General features: G+C 34.4%; 3 protein-coding genes across 9 annotated transcripts; all 3 read right to left on the bottom strand.

Moving 5' to 3' along the window:
- On the bottom strand, nucleotides 1-13,142 carry LOC110724597 (alpha-mannosidase-like). Of its 7 annotated transcripts, none has more exons than XM_021904035.1 (29): nucleotides 13,067-13,142; nucleotides 11,533-11,616; nucleotides 10,661-10,757; nucleotides 10,392-10,566; nucleotides 10,141-10,260; nucleotides 9,935-10,021; nucleotides 9,763-9,834; nucleotides 9,537-9,650; nucleotides 9,261-9,361; nucleotides 8,961-9,054; nucleotides 8,548-8,715; nucleotides 8,327-8,416; nucleotides 7,981-8,046; nucleotides 7,846-7,902; nucleotides 6,602-6,821; nucleotides 6,368-6,501; nucleotides 5,845-5,907; nucleotides 5,712-5,768; nucleotides 4,501-4,572; nucleotides 4,198-4,245; nucleotides 3,635-3,751; nucleotides 3,237-3,302; nucleotides 2,615-2,727; nucleotides 2,400-2,484; nucleotides 1,712-1,822; nucleotides 1,538-1,633; nucleotides 1,348-1,395; nucleotides 531-599; nucleotides 1-406 (listed from the first exon to the last, which is right to left on the bottom strand). In XM_021904035.1, the coding sequence occupies exons 3-29, from the start codon at nucleotides 10,741-10,743 to the stop codon at nucleotides 203-205; spliced, it is 2,730 nt and encodes a 909-aa protein (XP_021759727.1). In that variant the 5' UTR covers nucleotides 10,744-10,757; nucleotides 11,533-11,616; nucleotides 13,067-13,142; the 3' UTR covers nucleotides 1-202. The 7 variants fall into 7 exon arrangements, 6 of the variants coding, with proteins under 6 accessions (XP_021759727.1, XP_021759746.1, XP_021759704.1 ...); XM_021904054.1 differs by having other exon boundaries at nucleotides 10,669-10,757; nucleotides 13,067-13,086; XM_021904012.1 differs by lacking the exon at nucleotides 13,067-13,142 and adding an exon at nucleotides 11,737-12,078 and having other exon boundaries at nucleotides 10,669-10,757.
- A 1,897-nt stretch (nucleotides 13,143-15,039) lies between these two features.
- On the bottom strand, nucleotides 15,040-21,272 carry LOC110724636 (26S proteasome non-ATPase regulatory subunit 4 homolog). Its single transcript, XM_021904066.1, has 10 exons — nucleotides 21,116-21,272; nucleotides 20,889-21,002; nucleotides 20,635-20,740; nucleotides 19,856-19,970; nucleotides 19,568-19,777; nucleotides 19,179-19,485; nucleotides 18,723-18,843; nucleotides 15,661-15,773; nucleotides 15,459-15,527; nucleotides 15,040-15,325 (listed from the first exon to the last, which is right to left on the bottom strand). The coding sequence occupies exons 1-10, from the start codon at nucleotides 21,125-21,127 to the stop codon at nucleotides 15,281-15,283; spliced, it is 1,212 nt and encodes a 403-aa protein (XP_021759758.1). The 5' UTR covers nucleotides 21,128-21,272; the 3' UTR covers nucleotides 15,040-15,280.
- A 713-nt stretch (nucleotides 21,273-21,985) lies between these two features.
- LOC110698709 (MLO-like protein 4) lies at nucleotides 21,986-23,067 on the bottom strand. Its single transcript, XM_021876250.1, has 3 exons — nucleotides 23,005-23,067; nucleotides 22,830-22,890; nucleotides 21,986-22,690 (listed from the first exon to the last, which is right to left on the bottom strand). The coding sequence occupies exons 1-3, from the start codon at nucleotides 23,043-23,045 to the stop codon at nucleotides 22,277-22,279; spliced, it is 516 nt and encodes a 171-aa protein (XP_021731942.1). The 5' UTR covers nucleotides 23,046-23,067; the 3' UTR covers nucleotides 21,986-22,276.
- Nucleotides 23,068-23,077: the final 10 nt, after the last annotated feature.

Here is a 23,077-nt window from a genome sequence, read left to right on the forward strand (position 1 = left end):
TCCTGAGCAATTTAAAACTATACTTTTCACTATCCGAGTAATTGTATAAAATAGGGTCGGTGCTTTTACATGAATTTTGTTTAATAAAACATACAAGTACGAAGTAGTACATTTATACAAGTAATTTCTTGGTGTTAAAACTTAAATACATTTATTGCTCATAATTTTAAGCCTAGTAACTTTGAAATGAGGAACTTATGATTTAGAATTTCAACAAAAACGTACGGATTTCCATAGGACCAAGCTCAACCACAAGGGTGGAACCATCAACAGGACTTCCTCTAAGAGGGATGTGCTCTCGTGCTCCCACGTTACTCGTGTCTTCTCCTTCAACTCTCCATTTTAGCCTTTTCATCTCTGACTTCTCCTGGTTTGCTGATAAGCTCATCTCTTTTACTTCTTTTATCTGAAAACATATTGTGTGCAGCAGAATGCAAGTCGCTAAGAGTTACTAATGTCGATGATAAGGAAGGAAAGAAATATGATTGTAATCCTAGACCATGAAGTCTTGAGTAGCTAATGAATCAAACCTGTTTTCCAGAGAAAATCTTTCTTAGTTCAACGATGGCCATTCCCGAGTATTCAGCATCTTCACCAGCCTAAACACATTAGAACCATAAATAATAAGAATGGAAAGACAAAATATAGCTTACTACAACTGTAATAGCATAAGAACATTTAGATCAAGTTATTATAGAAAACTATATGATGTAGCACAAGGACACAATAAATTAGATTATCAGCACTTTCAAAACTCCTTAAGATGTTTTCTGCACCAAAGTGCAACTTCAAATAATGGTTTTCCGTATATGGTAGATAATATACCAAGTTGTTCTGTATCCAATAATCAAGGGGATCGGATATGTCAGACTAGCCCAGAAATTCTATATTAACTTTTAACTCTATTTTGAGGGTGCCCTTTTCTGCAAATTATGAGCTGAATAATATACAGAAAGATTCAGTTCAGTGGGATTTAGGATGTCAATATATGACTGCTATTTCAAAGGGAAAGTCCCAAAACAATATTGATGTGCACCATATTGCTAGCCAGTTTATGCTCTCTTGTGCAAGTGAAATTTAAATTTTTTGCAATAGGTCGATTGTAGATGTCATAGTTTCCCTACCCTCAGGAGTGTATCTAATAATCTCAAGATTTTTGTGTGCAATATCGTTGCAGTAAGTGTCTGCACTTCTCTTTAGATAAGGTCCACACTAGAAGATCTCCGTATGCAAACTTGAGATACCTATATGTTCAGAGATATTATAGAACTAAAAAAAAAAAAGCCTCGGTCTGATTCAAATGAAAGTAAATGAAGAATTAAGGGCAAAGGGAAACAAAGGTTTTACCTCATAAAGATGTGCTAAGCGGAGTAGTACATATTTATCTTCCAATTCCTGTAAAGTTGAGCATTGATCAGTTAGACAAGTCTTGAAAGGCAAGCATGAAAATACACATACTTTCATTGGGAGCAGCTTTTGAGAATCAATTTCGAAACAAGAAGTTGCTTAGCCAGAATCATAATGAATTAACAGGTACCTGAAGAGTTATCAAAGCAACATTAAGAGGTAAGTTGTAATTTGAATCCATAGAGGTTGCCTTTGTTGACCGAGAAGCCTTCCAACTGTCTAGGTTCTGTACGTGGTGATTGACCATATTAAAATCACGTAGATAGCAATTTGCTTTAGTTATCTGCTAATATTTAAGCCATACCTCATGTGTGAAAGCCAAAAGTAGAGGAGAGTAGACTTCTTGACCAGTGGTTCTGCGCCACTGAGCACCAGCTCCTAACTTGTGGATGTTCACATAATAGTGTCCGCGAATCTGGCCAAGAATGGCAAGCTCAATGATGCATTCCGCTATTGATGCAATAAGTTGTCGTATACAGTTATACACATACACATGGTAAATACATGAAACAGTGAAAATATGATATAATTAATAACAAAATGATTAGAGGAATCACTTCACTTCCCGCCTTCCCCAACAGAGCTTTCAGAAGCATACAGAGGTTATGCAGGACAGCAGGAGAAATCAACTTGTTTGCATACCATGATATCTCACAACTAGAGTTAAAGTCACTCGATAAATCATGCACTTTGTTATCTCAATTCAGATTTATGACCTGGAAAATAAACCACTTCAAGAGATTTTAGTTGGGTTACCACAGGGTTAAATTGGGTCTATTTCGAATTCTGTTCAGTTTCAAATTTAGATCAGTTCAGTTCAGGCATAATCAGGTGTTTTTGTTTAGTAATAGAGTAAACAAATAGTTTAAACAAATGTAAAAACATGTACATAGGCACAAGGAGAAGACGGACACAAGACTGAAAAACTTTTATTGCAATCTTGAAAACATAAGGGAATGAGAAAACACAGTTATTACTGCAGAGCATCATACTGTAAGTCCACTGCATGAGTCTTCAACACAAACTTCTTCATTAAGGGGCTCCCCTACTCCTCTAGAATCATCAGCTAGTAGACGCCTTAATTCACAAAAACAGAGAAGCCATAATAAAGAAGGGGAAAAACGTCATACTGCACCAGGTTATACCTACGTGATTATAACAACTTCAATTAAGAAAAACAATATATACAAGTCAAAAGATGCCAAACCTATGGAGCATTAGTTCAATTTGACCATCTTTAATGCTGGCTCCTCCAGTGGCACGATCCACCAAAACTGAGAACTCGTAGCTGCTGTCATTAGCATATATCCCAAGATTAATCTGAAAACACATGAAGCAAAGTAAGCATGAAGTAAACTTGAATATTAATATCAAAATCAATCAAGTAGATGAATGCAAAATAGGATTATAAAATGCTCCAGAGTTTACAAGTATCTCAACAGTAACTGAACCTAGAGGCTTAAAATCAACCTAATATTATAGTATGGCTATGGTGGAACACTTGCATTCCCAGAAAAAACAGATAAAAAGCAGCACAAGCATCTATCTTATTAAAGCTTCATCTGCAAATTTTACTCCAATCTATCATGGAACAGTATAAGCAGAATCAGGGTTTACTGCTGATTTGCTTTGCATGAAGTAAAAGTCTAGAGACACAGAGGAGTAAATGATAAACACCCCATCTAATATACTGAATTCCATAAGTTCATTCTCTGCAGTAGCCAGATAGGTGAATATACTACTTTCTTGTTAAGAATAAAATTACAGGTGAGTATGCAAAAACCAGAAAAATGAATCTTTATTTGGAATTAAAAAAGAAAGTATTTTACCGGATAGTAGTTTCCAGCCACAGGTTCATTCACTGAAAGTTTCCAGTCCTCCCTGTAATTCCGAATCTGCAGAATTATGCAACAAAAACTGTTGAATCATTATAGCACAAAGGATAGACTATCACAACTAAGAAAATGAAAAGCACTTTAGATGATTGCTGCCACAGGGACAATTATTGCAGTTCACTCTTTGCTGCTTGAGATTTGAGACCCGAGATTTGAAGAACACATGAAGGCTACCTAACAGAAACTGAACTTTCAAGGAGAAAGATTTGAGGACAATACTGCTACCAGGTATGGAAAACAGAAAATTAAAATGAAATAACTAGTTAAGGGGTTCCACTCCAAGGAGGAATAAGGTCCTGGATATAAAAGGCAACAAATAGAAAAAGACTTGCCCGTTTCAGAAAATCCCTTCCATTGGAGTCAGTGTAGAACTCATTATTTGTGGCAAATTTTGTTTCCATCCGTGTGATCACCTCTTTGCCAATGAAATCAACGGGGATGGGACCAATCTTCAATCAAAAACTTGTCAGAAATCACATATACAAACATGTAAAGCAGTTTCATAGTATTGTAGTTATTCATGGAAAAGTATTACTTACAAAAAGTGTAGATATTTCTACTTTTCAATAGTTTTGTTATTTGCTATTGATGTGAAAAACTATCGTACAGTAACTCACGTAGTACTTCATTGATTGGTGTATAAATGAGAGGAAAAATGGAAATGTATAGCTGAAACTGCCTTTCATAATACATTTCTTTAGTTTTCCACAATTTTTATTTTAGTTTTGAAGAAATGCAAATACAGAAAACTATATTGTATTTCTACAGACTAACAGTTTCCTTAGTTTGTAGAGTTCTGCTAAGTTTTCCTCATTTAATCCAAGTTCCCAAATAAACTGTTTATTACTCTATTCCATAAAAAGTTTACAAGGAGAGGCAAAGGTGAAGAACTTACCGTAAATTCTACCTCAGCATGATCCTTGTCCCTATATAGGCGAGTCACCTAGGAGACACATAAAATTGTGATCAGATTTTAACTGGAAGAGGAGCAATATATCATACCAAACTGCCCCAATTGATATTCTGATTGTAAAGGGTCAACATCCTTTATACTAAAGAAGATCTTTCATCATGCAGGATTCATAGAGCATGCATGATCCAATAGTTTTCTCAAGAGAGGATTTAAAAAAACCAAATGCATTGTTTATTGCACATCATCACTATTTTCTCGCAATGAGACATAGTATGAGATCAGAACCTGGTAAATCCACGAGTCAAACTGTTGGTGAATTTCATCCACAAGTACTCCACGAACAACTACCATACGCTCCTATAAGAAAAAAGGATAGAAATAAGTCAGGCATATAGCTCTCAATCTATCATCCAAATTTTAATCACCAGTGAGTAAATAAACAAAATTAGACAGCCCTATATCTTACCAACACATGCATGGTACATTTTTCACTAAGAGGATTTAAAAATATTCCAACTGTGAATGAATTCTTCTTTTACAACAGGGTTATAGCAGTGCTTGCTGAAATAAGTAAAACTTGACAACAAATAAAATAGAAGTACGCATAATACTTTATAACCAGAAATCAGAAGTGATATTATATCCAGATAGTAATAATAGGGATCTTTCTATATGCACATATGCAAAGCTTTTGTCTGGCCTCCACTAGTATATTGGAATTTGGAAGCATAATGAAGTAAATACTTAGGCCGTGTTTTGTTTACTTTATTTCCACTCATTTCATGAAAAATAAGTTGAAATGAGGTTAATGAGTTCAAATAAGATAAGTTTGGGATAAATAAATTCTAGTAAGGGTAAATAAGGGCTACCCAAGCTCACTTTACAGCTAATATAAGTTCTGTCTAATAAGTTCAGATAAGTTACGTTCAAATAAGTTCTAACAAATTCAGATTAATGAAAATCAAGTGAATAGAATACACCCTCACATCAAAACATTATCAATAAAAAAACACAAATATTGCTCAAATTATAGCTCCAAAGAATCAGCAGAGCTTTGGACTGATTTTAAATAGATAAACTAAGGAAAGAAGACAATGCTCAATCTGACATCGTATCTGGAAATCAGCAATAAAATAGGATAGTTAGCCTTACAGGCATTTGAGAGGCTTGCTATCTCCCATTAGCAAAAACAAAATTAGCAGTACTCTCATCAATATTCAACATGAATTCCCTCTCTCTAATATGCTCTATTTATAGAGCTTTTCCTTTAAGTAACTATCTCATTCTTCAAGACACCAATAACTGAATCATAACACTACTACCTAATGTGCCCTTCCCTCTTATATTGATTCCAATCAATAACTTTGTGGATGCCAAAGAAAAGAGAAGCGTGAAAAATTCTAAGCAAAGTTAACTTAATCAACTGTGTAGGCTTGTTGCTATACCCATTCAGGCTTATAAGATAAGTAAGATACTAACAAAAGAAATGAGCATACTTTATTGTGGATGACAGTTGGATCACCAGAAGGTCGGAAAATATATGCACCAGATGCCTGCCAATAAGAATTAAACAATGTACCTATCAGTTAATTCAGTACTAATCACTTAATTCAGTAATGAGATTCATACCTGACCATCCTCGCCACCCATACTTGTATAATAAAGAAAGCTTTGCTGTAATGGTACATCAACCTGGAAAAAATATGACAAAATCCACAATTACTTATTACTGATGATTTGAACTAAAATGTAGATAGATGAAAGAAACTAAGCAAATGTTGATGTAGTGATGCCCAGAAACAGAATTTATATGATGAACCTTCATAAAGTTTGGACTTCATTTCCAGTTTTAAGCGACACCATGAATGGTTAAAAAAAACCCATTAAAATCTCAAAAATGTTTATTTTCATGAGATATTAGGCAGGCTCAATCATCACAGTGACATTTCTTTGGATGTGTAAAGTTTTTATACAATGATAAATTTTAGTAATTATTCCTGAGTAGTAATTAGATTGACTTTCAGCTCATGATAGCTAAACTCAAAGCTCCCTATGCGTAAAAGCCTCCATAGTCAAGAAATCAAGTCAGCTAATTAACAATTATTCCAGTCTGCAATATAATGTACTACAGTTTAAATTTCAGATGCCTCACCCCACTTTCAGAATTGGACATCTTTAGTAGTTGACCAGATGAAGAAAATGACATCTTCACATTTCCTGGACCAATATCAACTATCTGGTCCTTTTTTCTGTCCACAACAGTTACACTGCTTCTATTGATCCGTCCTAAGATGCATACAAAACAAAAAGAGATGATTAAAAAAAACACACAGATATTGTGAGCTAAGAAACTGATCCAAAATTTTTAAAACAAAAAGATGTTTACCCTTTCCTTTTCTCTCCGTAATAAAATATGTATTCCAACCCAATGGTGGCAAAGAGACTCCAAAAGCAAGCCAGAACTTGGGGACCTTTTTTGATGATTTTCCCAGGTAGGCCTTGGTATATAAGTTCCTCAAGTTTATGGTCACATTATCCATATCAAGATACTGGGATTCAATCACACTGCCCAAGGAATCTTGGACAACAAGATTAGCATTATCAACCTGGCCAAAAGATAATTTACAATGCATCAAACGCAAAGTCATTTTTGAATAACAATGTGCAGTGTAAGCAAGTTTGTATCAAATAATTTATGAAGCTTTATAATCGTCCCTACTCCCTAGTCCCTAGTAGTGCCTCGCATTAGCAATATCAGGCCAATGAATGTATCAGGAAAAAGAATTACCACCACTTGCTTACAACTTCTAAAAAAAACCCTGATAGAGTATAAAACATATTCCTGGGCTTCGATCATCAACTTAAGCTTTTGGTTGAAATGGTCCTCTAACATTGTATCAAAGCAGTATAAAACATATTCTTGGGCCCTCAAACATCAGCTTAAGCTTTTGGTTGAGGCCCAGGAATATTTGTTTTACTCTCAATCAAATCCATTATGTCCTCCCATAATTAGTTGAGATAAAGTACTTCCTGAAATAACTGAATTGAGAAATTTCTCCAACTGCTGCTCACATAAATTTCAACCACCCATTGGAATATTTTGGCAAATTCTATTAGTATGTAATCCATGATAAGGCAAATTTTTTTATTTTATTATATATAAATATATATATATATATATACATATATATATATATATATATATATATATATATATATATATATATATATATGTATATTTATGTTTTTTATTCACCAGGTTTCCTAGAAAAAAACAATACATTCCTTGAGTGCACCTTCCCCAGAACAATCCTTTAGAAAGACTATTGCACCTTGATTATCAGCCAAAAACTTTTTACGGGCTGCACAAATTCTACCCTGTTCTGCAGCCTCAAACAGGCAATGTTGATGCTTGTTATTAGGCTTTTAAATAGACTATTTATCTTATTAAGTAGCTTTTCTGCCTCTACATTCTGTTTCATTGATGATGACCATGTCAACTACAAAAGTTTGCGCTATTTAAACAAATGATAATCACCTAAGAAGATTCACACTAAACAAGTGAAAAACATTTTCTCCCAAAATCTTCAGACCAATAAAAAACACAGGAGTAAAATAAGGAGGGCTCACTGGGATTCTGATGACATCAGTTCGATTCCATCCAAGTGGATTATATGCAACTACGACCTGAAGCAAAGAAATAGATTATATCTTTTTAGCAAGCAGCTACTTAATAACAATAAGTAGAGATAAATGATGTATTACCAAACTTTTCCCCTTTGGAATCTCTTGCTCAGTTGAGGGGCAGTAGCTTATGTTGAGAAGTTGACACTGTTGAGAGGTTTCAGTAGAAATATAAGGGAGAATGGACAAAAATTAACCAATACATGCATAATTGGCATGTCAGATAACAATGAAAAAATCAGTTGGGTTTGTTAGTGGCATTTCAATTCTTTATGGAGTTTATGCTAATTTGATATCAAAAAAAACAAACAGGAAAAGCAGTCTCAATTCTCCCAAATTATGAAGTCACCCCTCCTGCTGCCAAAGATAAAGTACACAAAAAGCTTGAATATTATGATGTATGAACATTGCTATCATCAAACTTTACCTGGTCAAAAGTAAATGTGGATGTATTGCAAAGACCTTTTGATTTCTTATCCAGTAGGCAATCTAGTGCTGAGTTTGTAACAGCTTCTGCCTAAAATACAAATCACTATATATTAGAAGTTACATAAGGAGGTAACATGAGATGGCCCAATCTTAAAGCTTCCTTATTAGTAGAAAAGTAAAAATAAAAGGTTAAGAATCATAAGAAATATATTTATTCACCTCAGAAACCCCTGCTGCCAGGCGCTTCATGTAGTCATCTGTAGTGTGTTGCTTAGCAGTACCAGTAATTGCATCATGATGCTGTGCGATTCCTAATGCTTCCCCTAAATTATATGTGTTTGGGCCTGCAGTTCTCCTTCCAGAAAGAAATTCAAGTTGCCGTGCTGCCTATTACAGACACAAAGTTAGCACATCTAAACATATCACTAAATGCTGCATGTCAAAGCGATATAAAGGAAGTCTAATTCAGACAGCAGAAAACAAGTATGGAACAAAGGAAAATTTATATGTTGAATAGCTCACATTTATTAGGTTTCATGAAGCTAATTATTTCAAGAGAGAATTGTAAGAAGAAGACCCTCTTTATTTTGAATCAAGAAAGGTCTATACGACAGAAATATCAAATGCACTACCAGATTATATCCACTGAGAGCCCGAACATAACGCTTGAAGGATGGTCGACTAGTGAAATATCCAGTCCAGTAAGCATGATCACCATCCGCATAACTGTAAGAAAATTCGAAAATCAGAAATAGCACCACTGAAGAAAGTCCATATTACTACAATTTTTGAGATCCAATCATCCAAAGCATTTGAACAGTGTGTGTGAGTGCATGCTTGTGTGACAAACTGACAATGTGGTTACAATAGACAGACAAAAACAAAGGGGTTAAGGTGAATATAGAGATTACAGAAGGTCAGCTATCACTTACGGGAAATAGTCATGAGATTTGAGAGGCCAAGACTCATTGGCAGCATGTTTAGCATCCGTATAGATAGAAGGAGTTGAATAGAGAGCATTCACTCGTCCATCCTACAATATGCATCAATGAGATCTTAACACCCATAAAATTGTAGAAAAAACCAACTCCAATAGATTGAGTACAGAACCAGGACAACCAGCGAGCATTTATAGGTATCAAACATTTGGTCTTTGACTTGTAAAACCTCCATTAACAAGAGATAAGAAGAAGTCATTAGGACACTACCTTGTTAACATAATGGATCAACTTGTCCATTTGCTTGAACCAAGTCTCAGCATCCTGATACTGAAAGTCATCGCCCATTGTCCACATAATGTGATTTGTTTGAGTCACATTGGCCTATAGGGTAACAAGTTATCAGCTACAATTTAATTATCATGTGACTGATTAGCAGTAATCAACTTCTTCAGAAACAGAATTATCAAAGAGTGTATAAAGTTAAAAACTTTACCTGCGTAATGGCAGCATGAACAAAATCATTGACTCGGTCAGCAACATTATAATCATATAAATGGGGATTATCCTACAATTGCATCACGAAACAAATAAGAGGAAAGAGAATAAGCAGAAAAATGATTTCATGCCACATCACTCTATGGTGAAAAAAAAAAAAAAAAAAAAACCTGGACAGGGATGGAACGCTCATCTTTCACTTCAAAATGAAATGAATCTGGCGGACTATAGTGAACAGGAAATGCATTTGAAAATATCTGAAAGGTTCAAATGAGCAAAAAAAAAAAAAAATAGATGCAATGAGTCAAAATTTTTATTTTTATTTTTAAAAAAAGCAACAGTAGTGTAGAATTCTATATATAAAATTCAAGTCAACCTGAGATGAGCTACCAAACGTCTTTGATCCACGCCATAAAGTTTCTAGAGATTTATGATCTTTGCGTACAGCCCTGTCCTGATAATCAATCCTTGCAAAATGCACTGAGTCGAAACCAAGCTACATAAATATAATACATCACTGAGAGCCATGCAAAGTTATAGTCAAACAGTAAATGTATATCCCATATACAAAGATCATGAAATATCATAGTCCGAAAAAAAGAGGATTCAGGCAGAGTAATATCATACCTCAGCTCCAAGGAGGTAAGCCTGTACAGCAGAATGTCCAAAAGGGTCAATCTGCCATCCAGCACGAGGTATGCTATTAAACTGTTTCTTTATAGCGTAATGACCCAGTGTTGTTTGATCAATCATATCTACATAATGGCTTGCTGCTTCATCATGCATGACCCAGCCACCATTACTACATAACAGAATGAGATGTGCCTTGATCACATAGTTTTTTCAGCACCAAAATCACAAAATATAAACCACAATGCTGCCACAGTGCCACTTACTGACTTACATGAATTCCAACTGTCCAGCATCCACCAACTTTCTCACTTCCTCTTGTATTTCCTTTTCTTGGGTCACCCACCATCGCTGAAAGAAAGCCTGATACAAATATAAAGTGCTTCCATTATGTTACAGAGATTCTTCCTATTACGACTGGTCTCAACTTATATCAAAAGCTCTACTTCAGTCAACAATAGCATTGAACATATTGGCACCAAACTTAGCCACTTCCATTCATGTGAACAACTTTCAATAAACAGCAGCAGTCAAACCCAATGTGTTAATTATGTCAGGTTACTACTGAAAAGTTCGTAAGTAGTTATTCTTACATTTGTACATCATCTAGGTCCAATCATTTACTATATTACTGAAAATTACTAGTTTTACTACATTATTTTCAATCCATTAGCTGAAAGCATTTTACAATAAATTCACACGCTTTAACACTGAGGTAGCTACACCTAATAGTCCTCTCTACATTTTGTTAATAAATGCCCCAAAACAGTGCAGATCTCTTGAAATCTTGAGCATTTAAATGAATAATTTTCTTCAATTTTTATTAAGTAACACTAGGACAATTATCACCCCAAAATTGAAGGTAATAATTACACATCACGAGCCTAGTTTATTGTACAAAACCATAGAGCAGATACCCTGCAGGTAGCTTAATTAAACTGGACAAAAGTTGACAAAGCTCATTCAGGACTACAGGAGCCTAAAACCATCAGCACCTGAGTTTGTAACTGTGTGTTGCAAAGCAATTGGAATAATATGACAATAATCAAACATTCAAGCAATCTATAATCCTATACAAACATTATACCAGTAACAACTAACTAAATATTCCAAAGAATCAATTATTCAAAACACTAACCTGTTCAGCAAAAATAAACTTCCGATTAGGATCACGCCGCAATGCTTCCACAACCGAGTCCAAAACATTTTCAACACAAGCACCCTACAAAGCGAAAAACAATGTCAATTGTACTACAACAATCCAGCAGCCAAAACAAGCTACTACACAACCCCTTCTGAGTTCTGACCACAGTAAACAAGAAAACTAAAATCACTTTATAACCTGAATGCTATTATTTGATCCAACATAGTATTGATCAACTGTCTTTAACCACCCAACATCATCATGTGAATGTGCAACCAAATGAACATTCAATTTACCATTTACAACACCAGCACCGGTTTTGTACTTGATGCAACAGATTAACTCGAATGACCCGAAAACAGCTAATACAAAAAGAACAACAGATATACTCATAGCAGGTTTCCCCATATCCAGTACACCAAAAGATTGATCAATAGAGTGAAAAAAAATTTAGCAACCTTTTATCAGAGTATCTAAATGAATTGGGACATTTGACATTAGTCACTAACTCACAGTACACTATTAGAACTAGTAGTAGGACCACCAGGCCACCCACCCATTTGTTTAATTTATACACATCTTTCTCCCCGCCCGCCATTAAAAGAGCTAGGCCCCTCAAAGAGACTACTTAGTTCAACCATCTAATTATAGCACTAGACAACATTGCTTCTATTTCCTCCGTGACATTAGTGGGACCAAATGTAGTGACTGTGAGAGTAAAGTGGTGATGCTTTATAGTTATACATAGTAGAGGGTGATTTCAAAGGGACCGGCCAAAAAGGAAAGTGGTACAAACAAAAGGGCATAAGAGTCCGTTTTATTAACACATTCACAGTTCATACTCCACTTTAACATTCCAAATCAAATCTATGTCAAATGAATACGCAAGTACATTGAAGGAAACAATTACCACATTATAAGGACCAGAAAATTCATTCAAATACTATAATTAGCTTTTTTCCGAAATTTATCAATTGCGTACACATGAACAACAAAACTATTAAATCAACCCCCACACTCCCACAGCCAAGATTTTTTTTTTTTTTTTTTTCCAATTGTTATGTACTCTGACTCAATTATTACTTCTTGTCAGTTAAGGATAACACTAAAAAAAAAAAAAAAAAAATTAAGTAAAAAAGGAAAATCAAAATATCATCAGAAACAAAGAGACAGGGCCATTCAATTATATACGAAGTACAATTCTGATTAATACGTAGTATTTGTTTGTATTTATTCGCATCAAAATGTGCCACTTTTGTTTCAAAATTGACTAATTCATTATCTTCCCTAATAAATAAATCAAATGCGTTAGAATTTACACTCATGTATCATGAATTATGCAGCAAACAGTAAAGAATCAATTGAACATTCCCATGTGATTAAAAATAGTAGCAAAAAACAAAAACAAACATTTACATTTTAAGGTGAACCATCTTAAATAGGTAATGTACTTTGTAATGCTTTTTTATCTCTAAAAATTCTTGTTTTGATTAGTATTATTGTCTTTATAGACTAAGACAGAACATACATCATTTCGTGAGAATGCTTCGAATTGATTTTTGATTTCCTGCTGAATTTCTCCACCGTAATTTTCTTTGCCGTCAAATTAACCGAAAACCCTAAAGAAAAAAAAAAAGGAGAAATGAAGGGTATGGTGCACCCCGAAAGGTAAGGATTCCATTGATGCAACCCTTGAGCTTGAATTCTCCATTAAAGTTGCTGAAATCTCCACTGAAGGTCTTCATATCCTTCTTTTATACTACGAACATGAAATCACAAAATTGCCCATAATTAATTATGTAAATTGATTATTATACCCTCGTGATTAACTTGTATTTTTTCGATTTATTTTATTTTATTTATATTTAAAAAATAAAACTAATGTAAATTTTAAAAACTTAACATTATTGTTACAAAAAATAAATAAATAAATAAAGAAAAATTTGCAAATTGCAGTCATTTAAAGTTCGTATTTTGCAAATTGCAGCCATTTAAAAATAAAATTGCAAATTGCAGCCCAAAAGTTCATATACATTGTAAATTGCAGCCCGATTTAACTTTTTCATCGATTTACAAGTTGAAAAATCTTTGATTAAGGTTTTAGGGGCCATTTTAGTTCTTAGGGGTCCGAATTGAGCTCAGAATTAGCAAACAAATAACGCAAGTATCTCGTTTTGCGTAACAAAAATGTATCAATTTGTGGGAAACTGTAGATATGAGACACTTACGTTATTTTTTTGCTAATTCCGAGATCAATTCGGGCCCTTAAGAGCTAAAATGACCCCTAAAACCTTAATCGAAGATTTTTCAACATGTAAATCGATGAAAAAATTGAATCGGGCTGCAATTTACAATTTATACGAATTTTTGGACTGCAATTTGCAAAAAAAAATTTAAATGGCTGCAATTTGCAAAATACGAACTTTAAATGGCTGCAATTTGCAAACTTTCCATAAATAAATAAAAAAAACCTTAACATTAAACCTAGAATTTGGTACTCGTATTTATTTTTTTTGAAGGTACATGAATTAGCATTAATGCATTCAGTTGTAATCAACATCGTAAAGTAACTTTTAAAATATTGATGTTAACCTCGCTTAATGGCTTTCAAAATTAAGGAAAATTTGCAAATTGTAGCCATTTAAAGTTCGTATTTTGCAAATTGCAGCCATTTAAAATTAATTTTGCAAATTGCAGCCCAAAAGTTCATATACGTAGTAAATTGTAAATTGCAGCCGATTCAACTTTTTCATCGGTTTACAAGTTGTAAAATCTTCGATTGAGGTTTTAGGGGCCATTTTAGCATTTAAGGGCCCGAATTGAGCTCGGATATAGCAAAAAAATAACGTAAGTATCTCGTTTTGCGTAACAAAAATGTATCGATTTGTGAAAAACTGTAAATATGAGACACTTACATTTTTTTTTGCTAATTTCGAGCTCAATTCGGATTCTTAAGGGCTAAAATGACCCCTAAAACCTTAACTGAAGATTTTTAACATGTAAACTGATGAAAAAATTGAATCGGGCTGCAATTTACAACTTATACGAACTTTTGGGCTGCAATTTGCAAAAGAAAATTTAAATTGCTACAATTTGCAAAATACGAATTTTAAATGGCTGCAATTTACAAATTTTCCCAAAATTAAAGAAGAAATGGACTATCGTGGGATGCCCACAACTCTTCACTGCCCTAACTGGGGGAATTTTTTGAACCCTTCATCTAAATTTACTCAACTACACATACTTTTATTGAATTTAACTTTTTTTTATGATTTTAACTAAAAACTGCCGAAATTATTTAGTTTTGAATTGTTAACCATTGAAACAAACTTGACATTTTTAATGGAACACAAAATCATCTACTCCGTAAGAAGAATATGAAGAGAGAAAAAAATTCGTAACCCTTATCATTATAGAATGATATCCATTTGGTACTAGAAGATAAGTCTTGGAGACAGCTGCATCAATTTGTGTAAAAAATGTGAAACTAAATCAACGCAATAGTACAACAAAATAACTAATCCAAAGTTCTATTCATTTAACAATAATTTTAACAATGAAGAAATGCACATTGTCTCAGTGCTTCACAGACTTGGCATGGGACTAAAAACATTGTTGAAGCTCTTCATGCTATATAAGCAACTTTTAGATCATAACGTGACCTTCCCTTTTTAAGTGAAAAATACAAAGCCATATTACAAGCTACCAGAGACCATTAATTCGACTTGACAAAGAGATTGCATCATTTTTTCTCCTCTTCACTTGGTGGCTTATCCTCATCCTTCTTCTGCAAATTAACACACAAGTCACAAATATGACATTTAAATCGACAATTATCAACAATTGAAACAGCCAATATTTTTGTTTCACATCCAATGTGGCAATGATGATAAAATATTTACTATAGTAAATTAGCTCACCTCAGACTGATTGTGCATAGAAGCCAACAAATCCTTCACCGAGGGATCATTTGGGTCAACTCCAGGAAGCTGTCAGCAAAAAAACATGAGATTTTAGTCAAATCTGTCTGGTGCTTCATAAAAGAGAGGGGGGGGGGGGTGAGAACGCAAACAAATTTCAGACCTGTGATTAAACAAAAAAGTGGGAGAACAAGTTACGTACCGAAGCAAGAATGGATGAAACAAAAGACTGGTCTGCCAGCAATTTAGTCATATCTGTCTGACTTGACTGACTTGTTGATTCTTTGGCACCCTCCTCTACCGAGAGCTGAAGAGCTGCATGCATAACACAAAGGGTTAACTCATAGCTCAAACATATATGATGTCTCATAAGAGGGAAATCAGCTTGATAATGCTTCTGAGCAAATATATTATGTGCTAGAAAAAGGCAACACTAGATATTGCTATGGAAAGAACTTCCCAAGGGCCTTTTTGGGTAAAGGTTTCTAGGGGGAGAAAAAAAAAACAAAAAAACAAAAGAAGGAAAGGAATGGTAATCCCAATTCTTTGGTTAATCTGTTAGTGCTTATTTATCTTATTTCAGTCCTTGTACTTTTCCTGAATAAGATCACTCCAAAAGCAGTCCTCTTCATCACCAACTCCCCTAGGGTTTCAATTCTGTATTTAGAACTATTGACACCTCAGCCAGCCAGCCCCAAATCACTAAAAACCCTTGTCATCTCCCATCATCCCACCATCACATCGCGCTGCTTTCAATACAAACCAGCATGATACAGCCTATACTCCTCTCCCCATTGGCATCGACTATCCCACCCCTTCCATGCTCAGCAACCAAATAACAGTCTCACCAAGCAGATAGACAGCTACCACAACCTCAGTGACCCAAATCCACCACTTCCATAACCTCCAACAGCCTAGCTAACCCAAAGCGTTTGCATAAAAACAAATCTTAGCCAAGCATATGCACGAGGGAATTAAAAAAAAAAAAAAAAAAAAAAAAAAAAGAGAGATAGTTGAGCAGCAGCAACAGCAAGGGTTATAGCCAAATTTCCTCTAATGGTGGTCCATGAGTTTGGTAGAGTTTCTAAATGTGGAAAGTCTGCTATCTGGATAAATATTGGAAAGGACCAGATTAATAGAATCACACAAACATGGTAGAGTTGGTTAGTAATTACTAATGTCCTGCAGTGTATCAGAAGTTAACTGTAATGGACTAACCTAAGGAGGGTAGTATGAGTATTATAGTAATATTAGTTTATTAGGTTTATAGTCCTTACTCCTTAGTATAATTAGAGAGGGAGGGGAATGAAAGAGGTAGGCAGAAATTTATTAGGGAAACCAAGGGAAACCACTAAACCTATCGACTATGTAAACCATTGGTTTTTGTTAATCAAAGCCTCAATCTTCCTTCTCTATTTTACTGTTCTATTGCTTACTTCGCCGTAATTTGGTTGTCCTTGGTCGGTTCATAACATTAACAAACAAATTTATAAAAAAAAGGAACATTTGTCTAGAATAACAAAAACTTAGGACAGCCTACAACTAGTGACCAAGTTATAATATTCCTTAAATCTAACTGCACAACAACAATCACATACCAACTTACAAAAGATGGTTACATAGAAATATCATCTTGCATAAGAATATACTTCCTCCATTCCTTTAGGAAGTCCCACATATATTGTGGAATACCCATTTTACATTATATATATATATATATATATATATATATATATATATATATATATATATATATATATATATATATATATATATATATATATATATATATACACACACTTGCAAGTTTGTAATTTTAACTCTCCCTCTTTTCCCCCACCTAAAATTTGGTGCACTCCATATTGCAATACTAAAGGAGCAATGGAAATAATTCTTAACAATAAAACCTATTGATAAGGGTTTTCTGTTTTTTGGTTTTTTGTTGTATAAAAGTATATGATATATGTCACATAATGAATCAAAAATTATTTAAACTTATTAAAATCATAATAATTTTGAAAACTGACAACAAAAAAGTGGAAACACCTTTTTCTTGTTTCATGTTTTTGGTTTTTAGTTTTCAAAAAAACAGAAAACTGAAAACCAAAAATGATGTCAAACAAGCCCTAAGCATTTCCTTAAATGCCACAACCTTGACCCCCCCCCCACCCGCCCCACCACAGTCTTCACACACAAAAATACAACCAAAAAGAGGATGATGCTCTTCCTCACCATCCTCTCACCGCAAGTGGTGGCTAAGATGGTGTCTTCTTCTAGAGTTCTTCTGTGTTTCTTGGTTGCAAACTTGAAACTAATCAAGTGATAAAGAACCCTAAATAATAATGAAAATTTGGATAAGAATTGTGAAGGTTAAAATAAGGATTTAGGATGTAAGATTGTGGAGGTAGATGAAAAAATAGAGTTTCTATTCTTAGAAATATTGATACTTAACATGCTCTTTGATGTTAAAAATAAAAAAAATAAAAAAAATTATGAACATCCCTACAACATAGAAATCCCCATGAAATTAACAAGTCTCCTAAAAATGACATGCTATCAAAAGATTGCTTGATAGTTGCTATTGAGAAGTTTGATTCACACAGCTTTAAGATTGAGTTATTTAAAGTAACTTTCCCAAAAATAATATATCAAAGACAGGATAGTCTCTTTTTAAGAGAGACTATACAACATTCATGTCTCCCAAGCAAAAAATAATAACAGGATAGTTATTTAATACATTAACCATTCTAAAAAGCCTAATCCTTCCTAGCAAATACCCAGCTTTTTCAGTTCATTAACTTTTTTAATTTACACTCAATTGACAAATAAGGCCTTAGTTTCATTAAGCCCTATATAATTAGAGTTGAGAAAGATTCAAGATTTTTACCTTAGCAGAGGAATACTTAATACTGTACTTATATTCATGAAATGTGGAGCGAATTGGGTATGATGTTGTGGGCAATTTAACATGTGGACCGTGTCAAACTCGCTGATACACAAGCTGCCCAGCATTTCTATCCTTTGACTATTTTATGTGCCAGAAAAAGAATGAAACTCTAATTCTCTAGCCTGACAAAGGGTGTGTCAATTTATTTCCAATCTCATGAAACTGCTTTTGTTAAAGTGTAATTCAGTAGAGTTACCAAAGACACTGAATGAATATATTTACACATTAATCATGAAAGATCTTTTTCCATGCTGGGTTATAAAAAAGATATTACCCTCAATAAGTGCAATTTATTAGAGAAAGCATAAGAAACAAACCAAGTTGCAAGTCCTGGTCGTCAGCTGCATCTGACATATCAGTATCTCGTACAGCTGTAGTGGAGGCAGGGTCATCCATTGACATTGCCAGTGCTTGCTGTAGTAGGGCATTCTCATCATCCTGTAGATGTCATGGGTTAGCAATATACAAAAGCAAATGAAAAAGAAGTTAAACATTCAATGAAAATGAACATAACGAAGAAAGACATGCTAGAGACACATAGTTTCCAAAAAAAAGCCAAGAATATTCCATGATATCTCGCATTTAAAATTATCCCTCTACGATTTCTGCAATGGTTCAATCAACCAATTTGCAACCAAGTATAAGAAACCAAGAATAAAAAAATTTCCTTTTAAATTTAGTTATAATATAGCTTGAAACAGAAGGAAAACAACAACAAAACCAAATTTTTTTTAAAAAAAATATCCTTAGGCAATGCCACCACATCAACATACCTCAGTCATGTCATTTTTCTTATCAGCTTCGGAATTTGCAGCATTGCTACTTTCCCCCATAATTGTATCTTGGGAGCTTTGTTCCCCTCCTTTTTCTTGTCTAGTTTCTTCTTCTGCGGCCCTTTTTGCAGCTGCTTCTTGCCTTGCCCTCTCTTCTTCCATTGAAACTCTAAGGGCAAGAGCCAGCTCAGGATCCAAATTAGGATCTACACCGAAATCAAATCCAGAAACACCACCAGCTGCAGCTGCAGCAGCAGCAGCAGCAAAACCGCTTCCTCCTTCCCCATCTCCAGTAAATATGGGAGTACTGTCACAAGATACATTCATGAACAAGAGAATATTCAATAACCTACAAACGTAAGTCACATAGAGTTTTATTAATCACTAACCTTATCAGCACATCGGACAGGGCACTAGCACCTGGAGGCACATGGACAATATGGCTGGTTTCGTTGTTATTTACTGCAGAAACTAAGGCCTCAAGTTTCTCTGACTTCCCTTCCTCATCTTCACCAAAATCAACAACATCAAGGGCCACGCTGTTCTTTTTCAACTTCCTCCCAATCATCTCCAATACTTTTTTGTCATATTTGACAGGACTGCCAGCAGATAATTAGATTAATAATATGTAAACCACTACATCAAAAGACAACAAAATATTGAAGACAAATACCAACCTTCCAGCAAAAACTATGATCCTTTGTTGCTGTTTTTTATTTTGTCTATGTTTAAGAGCCAATTGGGCCACCTGAATTCCAGCAGCCAAGTCCATTTCACCACCAACTTCCAGTCCTGTGACCAGAGAGTAGCAAATAAGCAATTCAATCAGAAAGCTTCCACAAAAAGAGAATGGAAGATTACAAAAGGAAATAAAAAAAAAACCCTGAATCCACCCTATTATTGTATTAACAATGAAACTGATCAAAAGGTGATTGGAAGCTCAATTCTCCTACCCATATGGAGGCAGTGGAACAAGACACGTCTAAGAATCATGTAGCTTTATTAGAAGTTAACATAACATCATGAACGGAACGATTATGACACAGTTGAATAAACAATATCAAAAGGTGGTTGGAAGCTCAATTCAAGCAATGTCTCTCTATTCCTCTAACTCAACCAAACATAGTCATTCACCTTGTACCAATTTCATCGATCAACATACATTAGCCACTGACTGATTCTATTCAATAGCCACTGACTTTACCTAACCACCAGGCATTTTCATATTCTAATACGATCAGAAAACCAAATGCCATCCAACCCATCAATTTCTTCTAGCCCTAAAATCAACCTAACTAGACGTAATGTGATAATCCTCAAGTCAGCTAAGTTACATGCTACAAAAGTTTTAAAAAAAGCCATGCTTTCTAATCATGCATTCACAACAACATATTCAATAACATGCATAATCAAGATTTATGTTAATCAATTCACGAGATATCGATCGAAAACTAACCGTGCATACAAGCCAATATCTTTCCAAGATCACTGGTGGGAGTGACCAAAACACGAACACCTTTTCCAGCCATAGTCAGAATTCCGACAGTGTTCTCCGGATTAGACTACACGAAATCAATCAATAACATCAAAACCCATCAAGTAATATCCACATTTAACTACCAAATTCATGAAACAAACACCATTGATAACAAATTCAACCCCCAAATTGTAAATTAGGGTTTAAAAGAAGTGAAGAGAGAGAAAGAAAACCTGAGTTTTAGCGCCGCAGATGAGATTAACAGCATCAGAAAGAGCTTGAAATCTGGTGGGCGAGTAATCACCATTACGCATCCACTCCGAATTATCAATGCAGATCATAGTCGCCTGAAAATTTCAATCAAAAAAGGGGGAATAAAAGAATGTCAGAAAAATTGAAAACCCTAATTTTGAAATCGTTTTAGGAAGCAATTCAATATGAGATTGAGTAGAAGGCAAACCTCGAGCACCATGATTGAGAAGAGGAGAGAAAATCCTATAATTGAGAGATCGAAGAAGAGGATTTCAGTGACGAAGGAGTTTTAGAGATGAACAAGAACGAACATAAAATTGGGTGTTTTACTTGTGCAGGGGGCAAGGACTTATATTAAGCTCCTCCTAAACTTAAAAAAGGGAAATTAAAATTTTACTTTTTTTTTTTTTTTTTTTTAAAGACAATTACGTAGTAATAATTTATTTTTTTTTGACAGATAAGACAATTAAAATTTACTTTACACAATTTTAGTTTTAGAACTTGTGTAATGCGCAATTGTTATTGAATTGATTATTCGAATTACTATCATTAAATACATATCAGAGTCTCTATAATGGCTAGCTATAGCTAGCAATTGCCACATCATTATTTTCTTAGTTAAAATAAGCTACAATATCTAAGCTATAACCTTCACAATGGTTAGCTATTTATTTTTATAATTGGGAATAATAATAATAATAAACCAAAATAAAAAATTTAACATAAATCAAATACATACAAATTTTAAACAAATCAATATAAGTACATTGGGTGGAGTAAAACCTTGTAGCTCCATGGCCTTAGGTACAACCTTTGTAGCTCCACAATGGTGAGCATGTAGCTCCTCAATGGTAAGCATATAACTTCACAAATGGTTTGTGGATGTTCTCACATAAATATTTGTTCAAATTGTTTGGCTATTAAAAAATAGTTTAATGTGATTTTGGTTACAATCATATAAATAGTTGTGGGTCATGGGAGTAGATATGATGCGTTGATTACAGGGTTGTTTTACAGTTTTTACAATGCAAATTTGATTAATTTAAGTCTTGTTAGAATCGTATAGTAGTTGACTTGTTGTACACAATTATAATAGTTAGCGTTAATAATATAAAATCTCCAAGGGCTTGGCTTTGATAAATGAGTCACCCAATTACATTTTTTAGTTGGAATTTACTCCTCCATAAACTTGTTTAAATCAAGAATAGTAAATACTCCACCCAACAAGGAGAGGTTGCATCAAGAACATAACCCAAATAGGAAATACAAATGAACATGACCCTTGTGATCTCTTCAAAAACCTAAAAAAATTGTCTTAATAAATGCATATATTCAGCCATGTCCATACATACAAGCAAGGTGATGAACATCATGGAATGCGAGAATAACGAGCACCATCTCTCACATTATAGTCCTCCTCATTATAAGAACTGTCACTACCAGTATCACTATCACAGTTGATCCCTCCTCTGTCTTCATAGCTTGGTTGTTGCGAGGTAAATATCGCTCCTACATCTCCATAATCCATCAATGACCACCTCCTAGACCCTTCATTTCTCCAGGATCTTCTGCCACTGCTAGTACTAATATCAGTGCTGCTTCTATTGCTGCTGGAACCGTATCTGTCCATATCACGAATCAAGGGCATTGATGATGAAGAGCTTAGTCGCGCACTATTAGAATTACTGTTGCTTTGTTGCCTTGCCCTCACTCTTTTCCTCCAACCATGTAGAGATTTTCTCACCCCCTCAGAGATCACTGCTCTTTTGAACCTGGATCCCATCTGTCACACCATACAAATGAAGATACCGAGTTAAAAAGAGAAAAACCAATGTGCAAACTGTACAATAGCAATAGATGATGACATTTAGGCTTCGTTCTTTTCACCAGAAAAGAAACAAAACCTTATTAACAGTATGTACCTGTGTGATTATCACATATAGCGGAAATGTAATGAAGCTACACCAAACTTGGGAAACTATCCTGCATCGATCAATATATAGTAACTTGAAATTAGTTTAATCAGGTCAATTTCATCAGTTTATAATAATTATATGACATTTTGGTTGATGATTCGACATATTGGCCATTAGTTACCCAAATGTTAAGCGAATCATTATATAACTTGGGTTGTCCATAAAGCAAGAAGTTCCATTGATTTCCCACTGCA

Source organism: Chenopodium quinoa, unplaced genomic scaffold (genome assembly GCF_001683475.1).
Source record: "Chenopodium quinoa cultivar QQ74 unplaced genomic scaffold, ASM168347v1, whole genome shotgun sequence".
Classification (NCBI taxonomy): Eukaryota; Viridiplantae; Streptophyta; class Magnoliopsida; order Caryophyllales; family Amaranthaceae; genus Chenopodium; species Chenopodium quinoa.